The sequence below is a fragment of the Emys orbicularis genome, chromosome 15 (genome assembly GCF_028017835.1).
Source record: "Emys orbicularis isolate rEmyOrb1 chromosome 15, rEmyOrb1.hap1, whole genome shotgun sequence".
Taxonomy (NCBI): Eukaryota; Metazoa; Chordata; order Testudines; family Emydidae; genus Emys; species Emys orbicularis.
Window position 1 is genome coordinate 24,536,798 of NC_088697.1, and position 13,968 is coordinate 24,550,765.

General features: G+C 54.2%; 1 protein-coding gene across 1 annotated transcript in view; it reads right to left on the bottom strand.

Moving 5' to 3' along the window:
- The window catches only part of IGSF9B (immunoglobulin superfamily member 9B), a 97,670-nt gene extending 87,463 nt beyond the window's left edge, over positions 1-10,207 (bottom strand). Inside the window, exon 1 of the mRNA XM_065417219.1 lies at positions 10,129-10,207. Within this exon, the coding sequence (XP_065273291.1) occupies positions 10,129-10,207 (79 nt within the window). The remainder of the gene's footprint in view (positions 1-10,128) is intronic.
- Positions 10,208-13,968: the final 3,761 nt, after the last annotated feature.

A 13,968-nucleotide genomic window follows, 5' to 3' on the forward strand; every position in this document is an offset into this window, starting at 1 on the left:
CCAGCTTTCAATTAGCTCCCGGGCTCCTCCTCCAACAGGTGCAGCCTGCAGAGTTAACTGGCCTACTTGACCACCTTAAGGCCTGTCAGTCCTGTGTGGGGCGGAAACTCCATCACACCTCCAAAACACAGACTCCACATCCTCAGCAAGCCCCGCTGCAGGATTCATGCCCCATACCTTCTGGCCCAGAGAACATGGTCAGAGACCCACTGCTTACCGTGGGACTGCTCTGCCTATTCCATGGGGGGGCGCTCCTTTCCCCTTCAAACACACAGAAAGTGAGCATGCTCACAAAGATGCAGCGCTGATATCGATGGATTAGCTTTGAGGTTTGGTTTGTGCTAGGGTCCTCAAGTGCTTTGCAGCTGGGAATTAAGCCACAGCATCCTGGTGAGGTTGGCATTATCCACACATCACTGATGGGGAAACTGAGGAAGAGACGGGAGGTGACTTGCCGTAGGCCACGAAGCAGATCAGTGGCAGAGCCGGAGTAGAACCCAGAACTCCAGCCCCATCTCATACATTAGTCCCAGACCCAACTCTCCCCTTAGGAGATAACTTGCCACCAGCCACAACCTGTGGCAACACTCTCCTAGTTCCAGATGCACATGGCAAAGGACCATCCCCATGTACCGCTGCCTCTCACAAGGGCAGCAGACGAGGGCCTTAGTATTCTGCCACAGGCTACCCACACCCTGGCCCTCTCCTGTCTGACCCAAGCCACAGCACACTCCCACCTGCTAAGAATATTACAACACTGACCTAGGCACAACACAACAGCACAAAGCTGCCTGTTCTGAAGCATCAGTCCCAGTCCCCTCGCAGCACCGACATTCCAACACGCATGAACAAGATGATCGTTCTTCCCTCTGAATAGGAGCACGGTGCCTTTAAGGGAGGCAGCGCTCTGCCCTGCTGGTGAGACAGTGCCAGCTGCCAAGCAGTTAGTTGGGCGCATGCAGGTCAGCCCTACAATCAGGAGTGCCAGGGGATTGCTGGAGACTGGTAGCCAATCCTGGCATGCATACAGAGCAGGAGACAGCCACGAAAGGGAAGCCCGTACGGAACAAGCATCCCCTGGGATTCGCCTGCAGGGCAGTGGGACACAAAGGAAGCGCGCACACGCTTGCCTACATGGCTGCCCCTAGAGCCGCTCGCACGTGCTCATCCACCAGCTCCCCCCACCCCTAAACTCAGCACTGATCAGCTGCGGCAGGAAAGTCAAGTGGAAACAACCCCCAGGGTCAGAGACCTGCTTCAGACCCAGCCATCCCCAGCGAATCCAGCTGTCTGCATGCTGCACTCACACAAATCCTTCTCCCCATTCAGAGCAGACCCCATCCCACAGGGAGAATGGGTCAACCTAGCGTCTGGCGCATCAGGACCCTATGGAAATGAACCCCCAACACCCTCAAGGAAACAGGAGAGGAGCGGGCACGAGCAGGCCCGGGCCAGTGGGTGCAAGCGGGGTGTGACAAAACTTATTGCCGAGCCAGAGCCCATCTGCCTCCTGCAAACGCCGGTAACCAGATACTGGTGGTTTCTATCGCCAGTACATATGAAACCAGCTCATGTTTACAGCAACTCCGGACACAGCGATTTTACAACCCAAAAACTAATAACTCTGACACAAACACTTTGTACTCTGCCAGTTTAGACACCTGCCAGCAGCCCCCGACCTCTGCCAGCATGGGCACTCCAGGCCGAGCAGCGGACCCAGCCATGCACCCACCTCCTCAATCCCCTATTCAGAGCGCCGAGCCACTGCCACAGCTCCAGAGGGGGCAGTTCTCAGAGCCCTGCCTCCTCTGGTCTCTCCCCGGAGGGATGCCCCCACGCACGGAAGCAAGGAGTAGCAAGGCCTCTTGCTAGACAGAGCGCTGGGACCATGGAGGGAGATGGGGCCTTCCTATCCGTGATGCCTCTTTCACTGAGGATCACAAGGGGCATGCCACAGCCAGCAAGAGGCACAAGCTGCCCCTCCCCAATCAGCGAGATGCTACCAGGCTGGGACTCCAGCAGAGACATTCACTGCCACTGGGGTTGGGCGATTACATTGCTCTTTGATTAGAGGCTCGGAAGTAATCAAGATAAATCAGATTAGTCTTTGCTCCCCCGTGGAGGTTGGGGAATTACTGGTCCCCACTGTCCCTCTGCTAGACATCGGGGAGGGGGAGGAAAAGATCCCCCAAGTCTCAGCCTCTGAGCAAAGATTAAAAGATAGATGGGGAAATAGCCCAGCCTGCCCCAGCTCTCCCAAGCCCCACGTTCCATCCAGAGGTTTCCTCTTTGTGGCTGCAGCACAGAAGTGGAACTGGGGTGTCCCAGGACCCAGACCTCACCAGGTGGGTTTTTCTACAACATGCAACTAAACCAAATCATCACCACCACAATCTGCCCTTATTCCCAGTCTGACAGCCACCCATGCGCCTCCCTCTCTTTCTGAGCCCCCAGGCCCTGGGGACACACTAGGGGAAGAGAGAAAGCCATGTCCACAAAGCATACGACCTAGGATGTGCTGACTCCAGAGCTCCCCCATTTATACTCCGTGCAAATCCCATTGCCAAGCCCTCCCACTGAACACCCTGCCAGGTGCACGGGGCCAGATGCCAGTCCAAACGCTCCCACGAACACCCAGCAGGGTGTTGATATCCAAGGCATGGAACACCACACCGAGTCCTTGGCATGCCATTTCCCAGCCCCCTGTGCTCTAACTCATGCAAGACAAGGCAAGAGACGCTGCTCCAGCAGGGACAGCCAGGACCTACAGAGACCCCGGGGCTCTGAGTTCAGCATCACCTTCTGCAGCCCCTTTCGGTTGAGTTAAGCAGTCCCACCGGCGATGATCCCTGTAGCACCAGAGGAGCAACCTGGGTACAAAGCCAGAGTAGCTCCTGCAGACTGTTTAGAGAAACGTTGGTGTTTCACTCCAAACCCTCAAGGATGAAGAAACCACCCACAACTTTATCCTTACAGATGCCCTCCCCTTGCCGCTCCCTGACAGATACGGCCTTATTCCAATGACAGCTACAATAACGCCACTGAACCCAGTAGAATCTCACCTCTGTGAAACTGGTGCGAGATCAGAAGCCCACTGAGTTCACAACTCCTTGTATTATTCCTTCTCCCATTCTGGGGGGTCCATCCTGTTACTAAAGCAATGGTGTGGGCCTCCTAGCCATCTCTGAAAGCTGGGCTGGGGTGGCGGGGTCACCAGGCCAGAGAGGTCCTTGCTGCCCTCCCTTCCCCTGGAGTCCCCAAGTTGTAGGAAGGAAGGAGCAGCGTGGCATAGGAGCCACTTTCAGTGGGGCAGGAGGCAGGAACCCAGAGCTTTTAGCAAAGGCCTTAACTGATCCTTCTGGTCCCTGCTGGTTAAGCCCTGCAATCGGAGCTTCTGATCCAGGACAAGGGATGGAGAGCTCTCAGGGGGAGATCTGCTACACCAAGTCATGGGGCTCCACTCTGGAAGGGGAGCAGCACGGAGTTAACCAATGTTACCAGCCTGGTCTTGAGAGATTGCACTGCAAAGGGCCACTTCTCCAGCTGGAGGGAGCTCCTGAGTGCGTACGGAGTGATGGTCTGCCTCAGGGCCATGCCACGACTGCCACAGGTCCTCAGCTACAGTGATTCTCATTTACATGAAGAGGGTGGAACTCCTTATTGAGCTGAGGATAAGGGAGGGAATTCCCTGGGAAGGCGGGGGAGGGTCACCTTACAGGATAATCACCAAGTCTTGTAATTAATTAAGGCACAGGATCAGGAGTCAGGGTCAATCAGTGCTGATCCCAGCTCTGCGACTGGCTCACAAGATAACTTCATGGAAGGCACATCCCCGCTCCGTGCCTCAGTTTCCCCAACTGAAACAAGGGAATAACAATGCTTTCTCCCATCATTCATGCTTGTCAGGTCTTTGAGAGCCTCAGACAGAAGGCACTGTAACAGGCAAAAGTGCTATTAGCGGTTAGGCTTCAGAGAGCCCAGCCCACCATCCGTCTCCTGTAGCCTGATTCTCTCCTCCTTCCTGTGGGCAGGAGACAACAGAGAACACAAGGGAGACATCTACACACCCACCTCCGCCCTGCAGCAAGACAGATGGACAGAGAAGGGCAGATCCCCAAGTAGCCAAAGTGCAGACTCCCAGCTAGCGCTCACCAGAAGGACCAGGCCAAGGCCAGGACCACAAAGCCAAGGCAGTCACAGCACAGCACCATGCCATCACCATGTGACCCCTCAGCACCTATTTCCTCATCCGGGGCACGGAGGGCTGAGCAGAAGGCTGAGACTGCACTGGAGCAGTTCATTGCCAACTGCCCACCCCTCAAGATCCTGGGGATGGCTGCAGAAGCCAGAAGCAGGCAGAAAGGGGGAAGAGATGAGGCAAAGACAGCAGCCAAGGCGACGTAGTGCTGCCCTTAAGAACTCCAATCAGTGACTTAGGAGGACTGACACTTCTCAAAGGGGAGGAGAAGGAGACTCCAGAACCGTATCTACTGCACGCTGTGATGAGGCAGCAGCAGCTTTAGCAACAAGGGGCATACGCGCCTGCCCACAGTTCCAGCAGCACTGCAGGGAACGATGTGAGGTTGTGGCTATGGAACAGCTCACAATTAGTCCAATCCCAGCTTCACCTGCCAGGAGAGGCTGCAGGGAACGGGGTGCTAGCTGCGAGCAGACCCGCAGTTGCTGCAGTACCAGCATCTCCCAGCTGGAACTACTACAGGGACCAGTGAAAGAACGCTTGAGGCACACACAGCTGTAGTGCCCACTTCTCCCAGCAGGGGGTGCTGTAGAGCACGGTGGTAGAACACAGGGGGGAATCTGAGACCACCCACGCTGGTGCAGTGCCACCACCAGAACACACAGGGCCTAGAATGAACACACTGCAGATTTCAGCACTAACTTAGCAAAGCCAAGTCATTGGGAGTGAAGGCTGCCACTGCCTAGCTGCCTCCAGGGTCACTCGCAGGTGATACGGAGTTACAGCCTTCACTCTGTCAAGTATCAGAGGGGTAGCCGTGTTAGTCTGAATCTGTAAAAAGCAACAGAGGGTCCTGTGGCACCTTTAAGACTAACAGAAGTATTGGGAGCATAAGCTTTCGTGGGTAAGAACCTCACTTCTTGCATCTGAAAAGCAAGAAAGCTTATGCTCCCAATACTTCTGTTAGTCTTAAAGGTGCCACAGGACCCTCAGCCTTCACTCTGAATTCCTTGGCTTTGGCCAGCTTGTCTCGGGCGCTCAAGGTTTTTTGGGGCATATAGCTGCAGCGAAAGGACAGAGGAGAACCCTGGGCCGTCTCCTCCCACCCATTACCAGCCTGGTGGGGACAACTTCTGGTTTCCAGATTCTATTGGCCTAGAAGACTCCTCGCAGTTCATTTATTGGCTGAAGAGCTGCAGAAACGCAAGATAGCATGTCAGGCTCATGCAGACAGCTGCCTCAGACCCACAGGTTAAGGGTAAGACCTTGCTGGGCTGCACCCACAGAGATGATGCCCATGGAGGCATCCCAAGGGGATACAGAACAGCTCTCCAGAGCCAGGACTCTGAGGCCAGGCTAGTCATCCCTCTAAGACCATGCTTTTCAACCTTTTTTCATTTTCAGACCCCTACAAATTTTCCAGTGGAGGTGTGAACCTGTTTGGAAATCTTAGACGTAGTCTGTGGACCCCCAGAGGTTTGCAGACCATAGGTTGAAAACCACTGCTCTAAGGAATCACATAGAGCAGCCCTCCACAGACAGCTCTCCCCATTAGCCTGCCCTGCCTGAGAGCCCAAGGAGAAAATCCTTACGGACGTCCTGTGCTCACATTACCCCTCCACACACTGCATAGTACACATATACTCAGGGCCCTTGCAGTGCACTGACCTCTATCACGCTCACTCATGACACACAACACACATGCTCACGGGCCCCTCGTGCACAGGACAATTATGCACAGGGGACACACCCCCACGGCCCTCACTGTGCATGAGAGAGAGCTTGGAGCACTGGGCCTGATGCAAGATTTGAGGCCTAAAGCAGAGGATGAGAACTAAAGTTGGGCCAGGTATTAAAGCAAATGCTGACAAGTTCACTGTTCAGTACACAAACTTGGCAAAGCTCTTGTTAGCATTCTAGGCAGTAAATATTTACGTAAATATATTTCAGCTGGTACAAATGCATTTTAATTTAGTACAAGAGAAGGTGGTTTAAGGAAATAAATAGGGATGTTTTGTTTAAAACATTAGAAACAAAAATGATAAACAAATGTTATAAAACAAATGTTGTAAAGTAGGATGTAAATGGTTTATTCCAGTTTGTTTTTGTTTATAATGCTGGGGTCCTTTGCCTTAACCCTTTGTAGTAATATCAAGGTCTACTTGGTCGGCTACCTGCGCAAAGCTGGGACAGCACACGGAAAGAACACACACAAGCCGACGGACAACACACAGGACACCTACTATGCATAGTGCACTCACATGTCACACTCACTCATATCACACAGGCTCACTATACACAGCACACGCACGCACTCCCCTACCATCCACAATAGACTCACTCATGATACACAGAATGGCACTCCAGTCTCATCGACATGCAGACTCACTACACAGCTCGCCCGCCCCACGCACAGTCTACTCACAGTCTGCTCCCACGCATTATTCATAGTACACTCACTCAGCACGTCTACTCTACTCACTCATCACACACACCCCCAACGCACACGTGCGCGCATACCCGCACACACGCATGACACCAAGTCCCTTGACCCCCATCAATGCACACGCTCTGCCCCAGAATTCCTGTTTCCCCATGTTTAACATGCAGGCGCTGCCCCAGCCGGGAGCTCTCGGTCTCCCTACGGCACTCGTAGAGTTAAGCATCCCCTTCCACTCAGGAAGAGGGCAGAGCGCTTCTCCCCACCCCCACCCCGACCCTCCAGCAAAGAAGAGATTCTATTCATGGTATTTTTAAGCAACAAGAACTTCCCCTCTTTATCTCTCCATGACTGAGACAGAGGATCATTCTGGACTTGCCCCTGCAAATTATCCTCCTGCCCGGCAGACCCCAGCATTTCAGCTGGTGGAAAGGGCTTGGCCAACTCTTTGAACCAGCTACAGATGCCAAGCGCAGCCCATCAGCAGCAAGGGAGAAGCAGCAACTTACAGGGAGTAACCACGGCAGAGGACATCACATCACATCCCTAACTCAGCATATACCTGCCATCAGTGTAGGGCGCAACAGACCCTGCAACGATGGAGAACTTGGAGAGTAGAGTTGCCTATCGGGGCCCATATCTGAGGGCCATTACAGTATTTGGCCTCAGAGTACATTGGCCTAACAGAGGCTACCATTCTTCCTTGTGCACCCATCTGTCTGCCTGTCTCCACCGGTTTGTGTCTTAGATTGAAAGCTCCTTGGGGCAGGTACTGTCTGGTCTTTTTGTTCAGTTTTTGTGCAGCACCTAGCACCATACTTGACTGGGCTCCTAGGTACTACCACAGTACCCAGAATAAACAGTAATATGGGACTGAGATGCCAGCTTTCCCCTATACTTCGAAGAAGAAATAATGGTGGTGGCTATCAGGAAAGGGTCACTTTTAATGGCAACCACTGTCTACCTGCAGGGCTACAGCCTTGGGCTCAGGCAGCTGAGAGGGGAAACCTGGTCAATTACCACTCTTGATAAATGTCCTTTCTATCCAATAAGCATACAGGCAATTGGAAAATTATATGGAGGGCTGGCGAAAAAGGGCTACTATAGATGTTCTTTCAGTAGCCCACTGGACTGCTATGATTCATTCGTGGAGATGCCAATCTCACTTCCAAGCATTAAGTTCTCGCCAAGAAGTCAAGAATTTAATTTTCCATCGGGCTCCCTTGATTAAGGCATTTGCTGGAACTGAAGTAGTCATCTGACCTCTTCAGCTATATAACCTATTGGTCACCACTGGCTGGAAGGCGTAATAGGGTCAGCTGGCTAAAGAAACACCTCTGGATCCACAGCTGGATCCACATTGAAGTTGAAGGGGTTTGCTGGTGACAGCCAAATGAATGAGGCAATGCAACTGATGAGAAGGAGTGCTATCAAGTGGCTGAAGCAGGAGATGGGAAATCAGGACTCCTGGGTTCTATTCCCAGCTCTGCCTTAGTGACCTTGAGCAAATCTCCATCTCAGTTTACTGATCTGTAAAATGGAGAGGATACCACCCACCTCACAAAGGGAGCGTTTGAGGCTGATTTAGTAAGTGTAATGCTCCTGGGGATCCAAGCATGAAAGCCACTGGAGAAATGCCATTAACGACCAGTGGGGCAGGGCTGACATTGCTCCAAAGCCCCTATGCCTCGAGAAAAAGAGGGGATGAGATATGCTCTCTAAAAAAAATACTGGACACACTTTGCATTGACCACATCCTACTGCACCTTCACTAAAGCAGGGAAGGGCTTTTAACCAGGAAAACTTCATCCTGCTCCATCCCCCTTGAGTGGCAGGTCTGGTGAGGCCACTTTGGCCCAGTGAAAAGTAGCTGAAGAAAAACCTATAGGAAGCGTGCCTCCTGTCGGCGTGGGCGAGAGATATCCTGGCTTCCTCTCCTTCCCTCACACAGGGATCAGTCACTCACAGCCTCCTCGCCTTCCCAGCCCCGGCTCATCTGGTTCACTTCTTGAAAGAGAAAATTCCAAAGCCCCGGAGAGTATTTTTGCAGCATTCAAATGACTCCAAACCCGAGAACACAATGCACAGTGCTGTGTGCAAGCTAATGTTTCATAAACTTCATGAGTTTTGGTTGACTGCCCTCAGGGAGGTCATTTTAACATGATTAGCATTTTCATAAGATGCTTGAGGCGCTTCTAGCTCTTTTTCTGCCGATTCCTTAAAAGGAATAAAAAACCCTGTTTTGCCAGGCACTATTAGGAATCATTTAAAGTACTTAACCATCATACATAAGCAATGCACATGAAACGAGTCGCATCTCACGCTGTAACTGGTAGCCGTATAGCAGAACGGCCAGCCCATTTTACCAGCGCGTTGCTCAAGGCAAGGACGTTTGCTCTGAAGTCACATCTCTGAATAAGATTTTGCATTCCCCCCACCTCTCCACCGCCTCCCAAACAAGCCCACTGCATCGATTTCAACACCTCCTATTAGAAGTTTGCACCTGTCATTTGATCACAAGCACCTACAAGTCCACAACAGATTGGAAAAAAAGGTTTCCTACCTGGCATTTGCCACATAATTAAGTTTACTCAGCTTTAAGTTAAAAAAAAAAAATACATGGAAAAGGACTCAGGGTTTTTTCCCCTATTAATTCTAGGGCTTCAAAATAGGTCTCTAAAGTCACCTCTTTCTAACGCAAAAGGTGAGCTGTTAACTGGTGACCAGCAGAAACAAATTCCTTCTCTGCTAAATTGGGTCCCCCCCCCCCTTTGATATTTTTCTTCAGGATAAAAAAAAGTGAATAGCCCCTCAGTGGCTCCCTAGTAGCATTATTAAAATAGCAACATTGAGTGCTCACTTTAAAAGAAAATTGTTGGCTAATACAATAACGTTTTAATCACAAATAAAATGTATTGGCCAACTCTACATTTGTCTACCTGGAATTTCTCTACAGACTCTGAAAGCTTTCCCCACATCTTAAAAAACGGGGGGGGGGGGGGAGAGAAATAACGAAAGAAAGAAACCACCGCTCTTAAAAGCTGAAGATGCTCTTGTAGCAAAGAATATAATAGACAGGCTACAAATAAAATACCAACTCATGCTTCTTCTGATGCTTCAGAAAAGTATGAGAAAGAAAAATTCTCTCTCTCTAGCCTGCTCTTTCTTGTAAGCATCTTCTACTGGTCAGCCCAAACGGTTTCCCTGCAGGCAGACTCTTGAAATACTCTCACAACTAGCTTCCCGGCACCCAAATCAGCTGCTTTAGATTTGCAAGTTTATACAATCCCCCTGACAGTTCCTCCTTCCCGGAGTGAAACTTGCAACAACAACAAAAAGGCTCAGATGCTTGCAACTCAGGGGATGCTGGCAAAAAATAAAAATAAAATAAAGAGGCAGAGGGGCAGGCAGATTGAGAAGCTATTTGCTAGAGGCAGAAGCACTGGGAGACGGGGGGGAAACAGCAGCGAGATGCTGCACTTCAACTCACCTTGAGCTGCAAGTCCTCTGGTGGTGATTACACTTGCTATCAAAGTGGCCACATACCAAATCATAGTACTACCGACCATCAATAAGGAGCATCATCCTATCTCAAAAGTGCCCTTCTTGCTGGAGACCATTCATTGCAGAGCCCCTGGCTGGTGCAAAGGATCCTCCTGGTGCCCTTTTCATGCCCTCATCCCTGTATCTTGCTGCCTCCCCTCCACTCTCCCCATCCCTCCTTTCCTATTGCAGCCCCCTCTCCCTCTCTCCTGACATGCACCAAGCACCTGCACTAGTAGCTAAGGCACAGCTCAGCCAAAGTCTCAGGGCGTAGCCTAGCCTGGGCTCTTTAGCTCCTCTGGTCCGCCCCCGCCTGGCGTCTATTGGCCGGAGGGAAAGAGAGTGGGCGTTGATTGGCTTGGGGCGCTGCCAGTGCCGGGGCGGTGGGCAGAGGGAGGGAGGCAGGCCCCGTTTCAAGGTGGGTTGGAGCGCGCAGTGCACAGAGCCGCAGAATCATGCGCATTGCCAGGGAGAAGGCGTCGGGATCGCCTCTCCCCCCCCTCGCCTGCTCACACTGCATGGCAAGGGCCCGGCAGGACAGGCGGGGGCTCCCGGGCTGCAGAGGGGCGGGCAGGGCCCCTCACTGGTCCGGCAACTTCTCCCCCGCTTGCTGATAGTCCTGGGCGGGGAAAGGCCACCCCCAGCCTGCACCGCTCCTCCTTGGGCCACCCTCTCCCCTGCACCCCCTCTGTCACCCCCATCCCCCTGTGCCACCCCGGTACCCCATCCCCATGCCACCCTCTCCCCTGCGCCCCCACTGTCACCTCCATCCCCTTGTGCCACCCCGCTATCCCATCCCCTTGTGCCACCCTCTCCCCTGCACCCCCACCCCCCTGTGCCACCCCGGTACCCCATCCCCATGCCACCCTCTCCCCTGCGCCCCCACTGTCACCTCCATCCCCTTGTGCCACCCTGTTATCCCATCCCCTTGTGCCACCCTCTCTCCTTGTGCCCCCACTGTCACCCCCATCCCCTTGTACCCCTTCCCCATGCCACCCTCTCCCCTGCACCTCATTGTCACCCCCATTCCCCTGTGCCACCCCGGTACCCCATCCCCATGCCACCCTCTCCCCTGCACCCCCACTGTCACCCCCATCCCCCTGTGCCACCCCAGTACCCCATCCCCATGCCACCCTCTCCCCTGCGCCCCCACTGTCACCCCCATGGCACACTCTCCCCTGCACCCCCACTCACCCCCATCCCCCTGTGCCACCCCAGAACCCCATCCCCGCGCCACCCTCTCCCCTACGCCCCCACTGTCACCCCCATCCCCACGCCAACCCCGTACCCCATCTGCCTGTTACCCCCTCCGCTGCACCCCCACTGTCACCCCCATCCCCTTGTTCCCCCCTCCATCCCCGGTACCCCATCCCCATGCCACCCTCTCCCCTGCACCCCCACTGTCACCCCCATCCCCATGCCACGCTCGCCCCTGCACCTGCACTGTCACCCCCATCCCCTTGTTCCCCCCTACATCCTTTGTACCCCATCCCCATGCCACCCTTTCCCCTGCACCCCCACTGACCCCCCCATTCCCGTGCCACCCCAGTACCCCCATCCCCCTGCCACCCTCTCCCCTGCACCTTCACTGTCACCCCCATCCCCTTGTGCCACCCCGGTACCCCAGCCTATTTCCCCCTCCATCCCTGGTACCCCATCCCCTTGTTCCTCTCTCTCCCCTGAACCCCCCATCCCTTTGTTCCTCCCTCCATACCCCTGTGCCACCCCAGTACCCCATTCCCATGTTCCCCATCCCTGGTACTCCATCCCCGTGCCACCTTCTTCCCTGCACCCCCACTGTCACCCCATCCCCCTGTGCCACCCCCAACCCAGAGCCACCCTCTCCCATGTACCCCCACAGTTCCTACCCCATCCCCGTGCCACCCTCTCCCCTGCACCCCCACTGTGCCACCCCCATCCCCCTGTGCTGCCACCACCACCCCGGTACCACATCCCACCCTCTCCGCTGCACCCCCTCTGTACCACCCCCATCCCCTATGCCACCCCTACCCCAGTATCCCATCCCCATGCCCCCATCCCACTATGCCACCCTCTCCCCTTTGGCCACACTGTGCCCCCAGTACCCTCTTCCCACTGTGCCACCCTTCCCCCCCGTGCCACCTACTCCCCTCCACCCCATCCCACTGTGCCACCCCCACCCAGTGCCCACTTCCCACTGTGCCACCCCCAGCCCTGCACTCCTCTCTGTGCCCCTCACCATCTGCCTCCCCCACTCTGCACAAAGAGGTGGTGCCCTGTCCTCTGTGCTCTCTGCTTTGTGTATCACCACTCGGTGTCCCCTTCTTTGCGCTCCCTCTCCTTATCTGCCTTCAAAGAGGAGTATGTGGCCACCCCCTCCCAGCAACCGGCCAGCCCCTCTCCTTGCTCTTCCCACCAAGGGCCCCTATGTCCCCCAGCCCACATCCCCACCCTCGAGGTAATCCCTCCCTCCGGGAATCTGCACTCACTCTAAAAACCTTTTCCCATAGACCCAATCACTCCCCAAGGGAAGTTTCTCCCCATAACAAAACCGCCCTGCCCAAGGAGCCAATGGAACAGGTGGATCTCAGCTTGGCTGCCCACCCCACATCAGGCCCAGGCCTGGAGAACAGAGGAGACAACCTGACCACAAAGCCACATGCCCCACCCTCCTCTCTCGGACCCACACTCCTCCTCCCTCATCAGCCCCCAGCTTCCTCCATGTCATCTGGAGATGGTCCCCTCTCCTGTGCTCTTACAGATAGAAGAGGGGGCATAGTTGACTAACATTCTCACACACACACCCCTCTATGGCCTAACCAAGGAGCCTGCATCCCATCTGCTGTCTTGGGAGTGGGAGGAGACCCATCCCACCCCCATCCCTCTCAGACCCATAGGGAAATATTGAGGGACCTCCTCCCTGGCTGGTAGGATCCAGTTCTAGTGGGCCTTCTAGAGCAGCCAGATCTGGGGAGAGCTACCTGCTATTAAAGGCCTCCCTGCTCGTAATACATGGGCTGTAGTAACTGAGGAGATGTTGTGCAGTAGGGACATGGTGGGGGTATTTGTCACCTCAGGGGTAGCTAGAGAAGAGGCAGAAATACCTCTGGAGAAGAGACTAAGACCGGGCTGGGGGAGGAGAGGGCAGTCAGATTCAAGAGGGAGGACGGTCTTGTAGCTAAGGTACTGGACTGAGACCCAGGGCTTCAGTTTCTACCTCTGCCACAGACTCCCTGCTTGACCTTGGGTGCATCACAGCCAGGTTTAAAGAAGTGCTCAGCACGCAGCAGCTCCCATGGGGGCTCCATAGCACCCAATGCGCTGAGCTCTTGGGAACAGCTGACCACTCACTTTGACGCACAGAAGGGAGCTGAGACCTTTGGAAAAATCTGACCCTTCTCTCTCCCTCACAAGCCTATCTAGAAAAGGGAGACAGCCATCCTTTCTTTCTCCTAACCTTCGTCTGCCCTGTCTGTTTAGATTGTAGGATCTGCTAGGCAGGAACCATCTCTCACTATTGAGATGTACAGCACCTAGCACTGTGGGGCCCTCCAAGCACTACCATAATACCAGTAAATCACTAACTGGACATAAAGGGAGCAGCAGAGGAGGTGGTGGGTGAAGGAGGGGATCTTAATGGGTAGATGAGAGGGACTTTTCGAGACAGTGAGGAGAAAAGCCCCCCCCTTTTCCCTGAAGATGCCCCACAGGGGAGATACACTTGCCCCCTGCACCCTCCTGAAGAGACTCACTCACCTCTCCTGAAACACATCACAGGGCTAAGCAGGCCACTCAGCTTCCTGGCAAG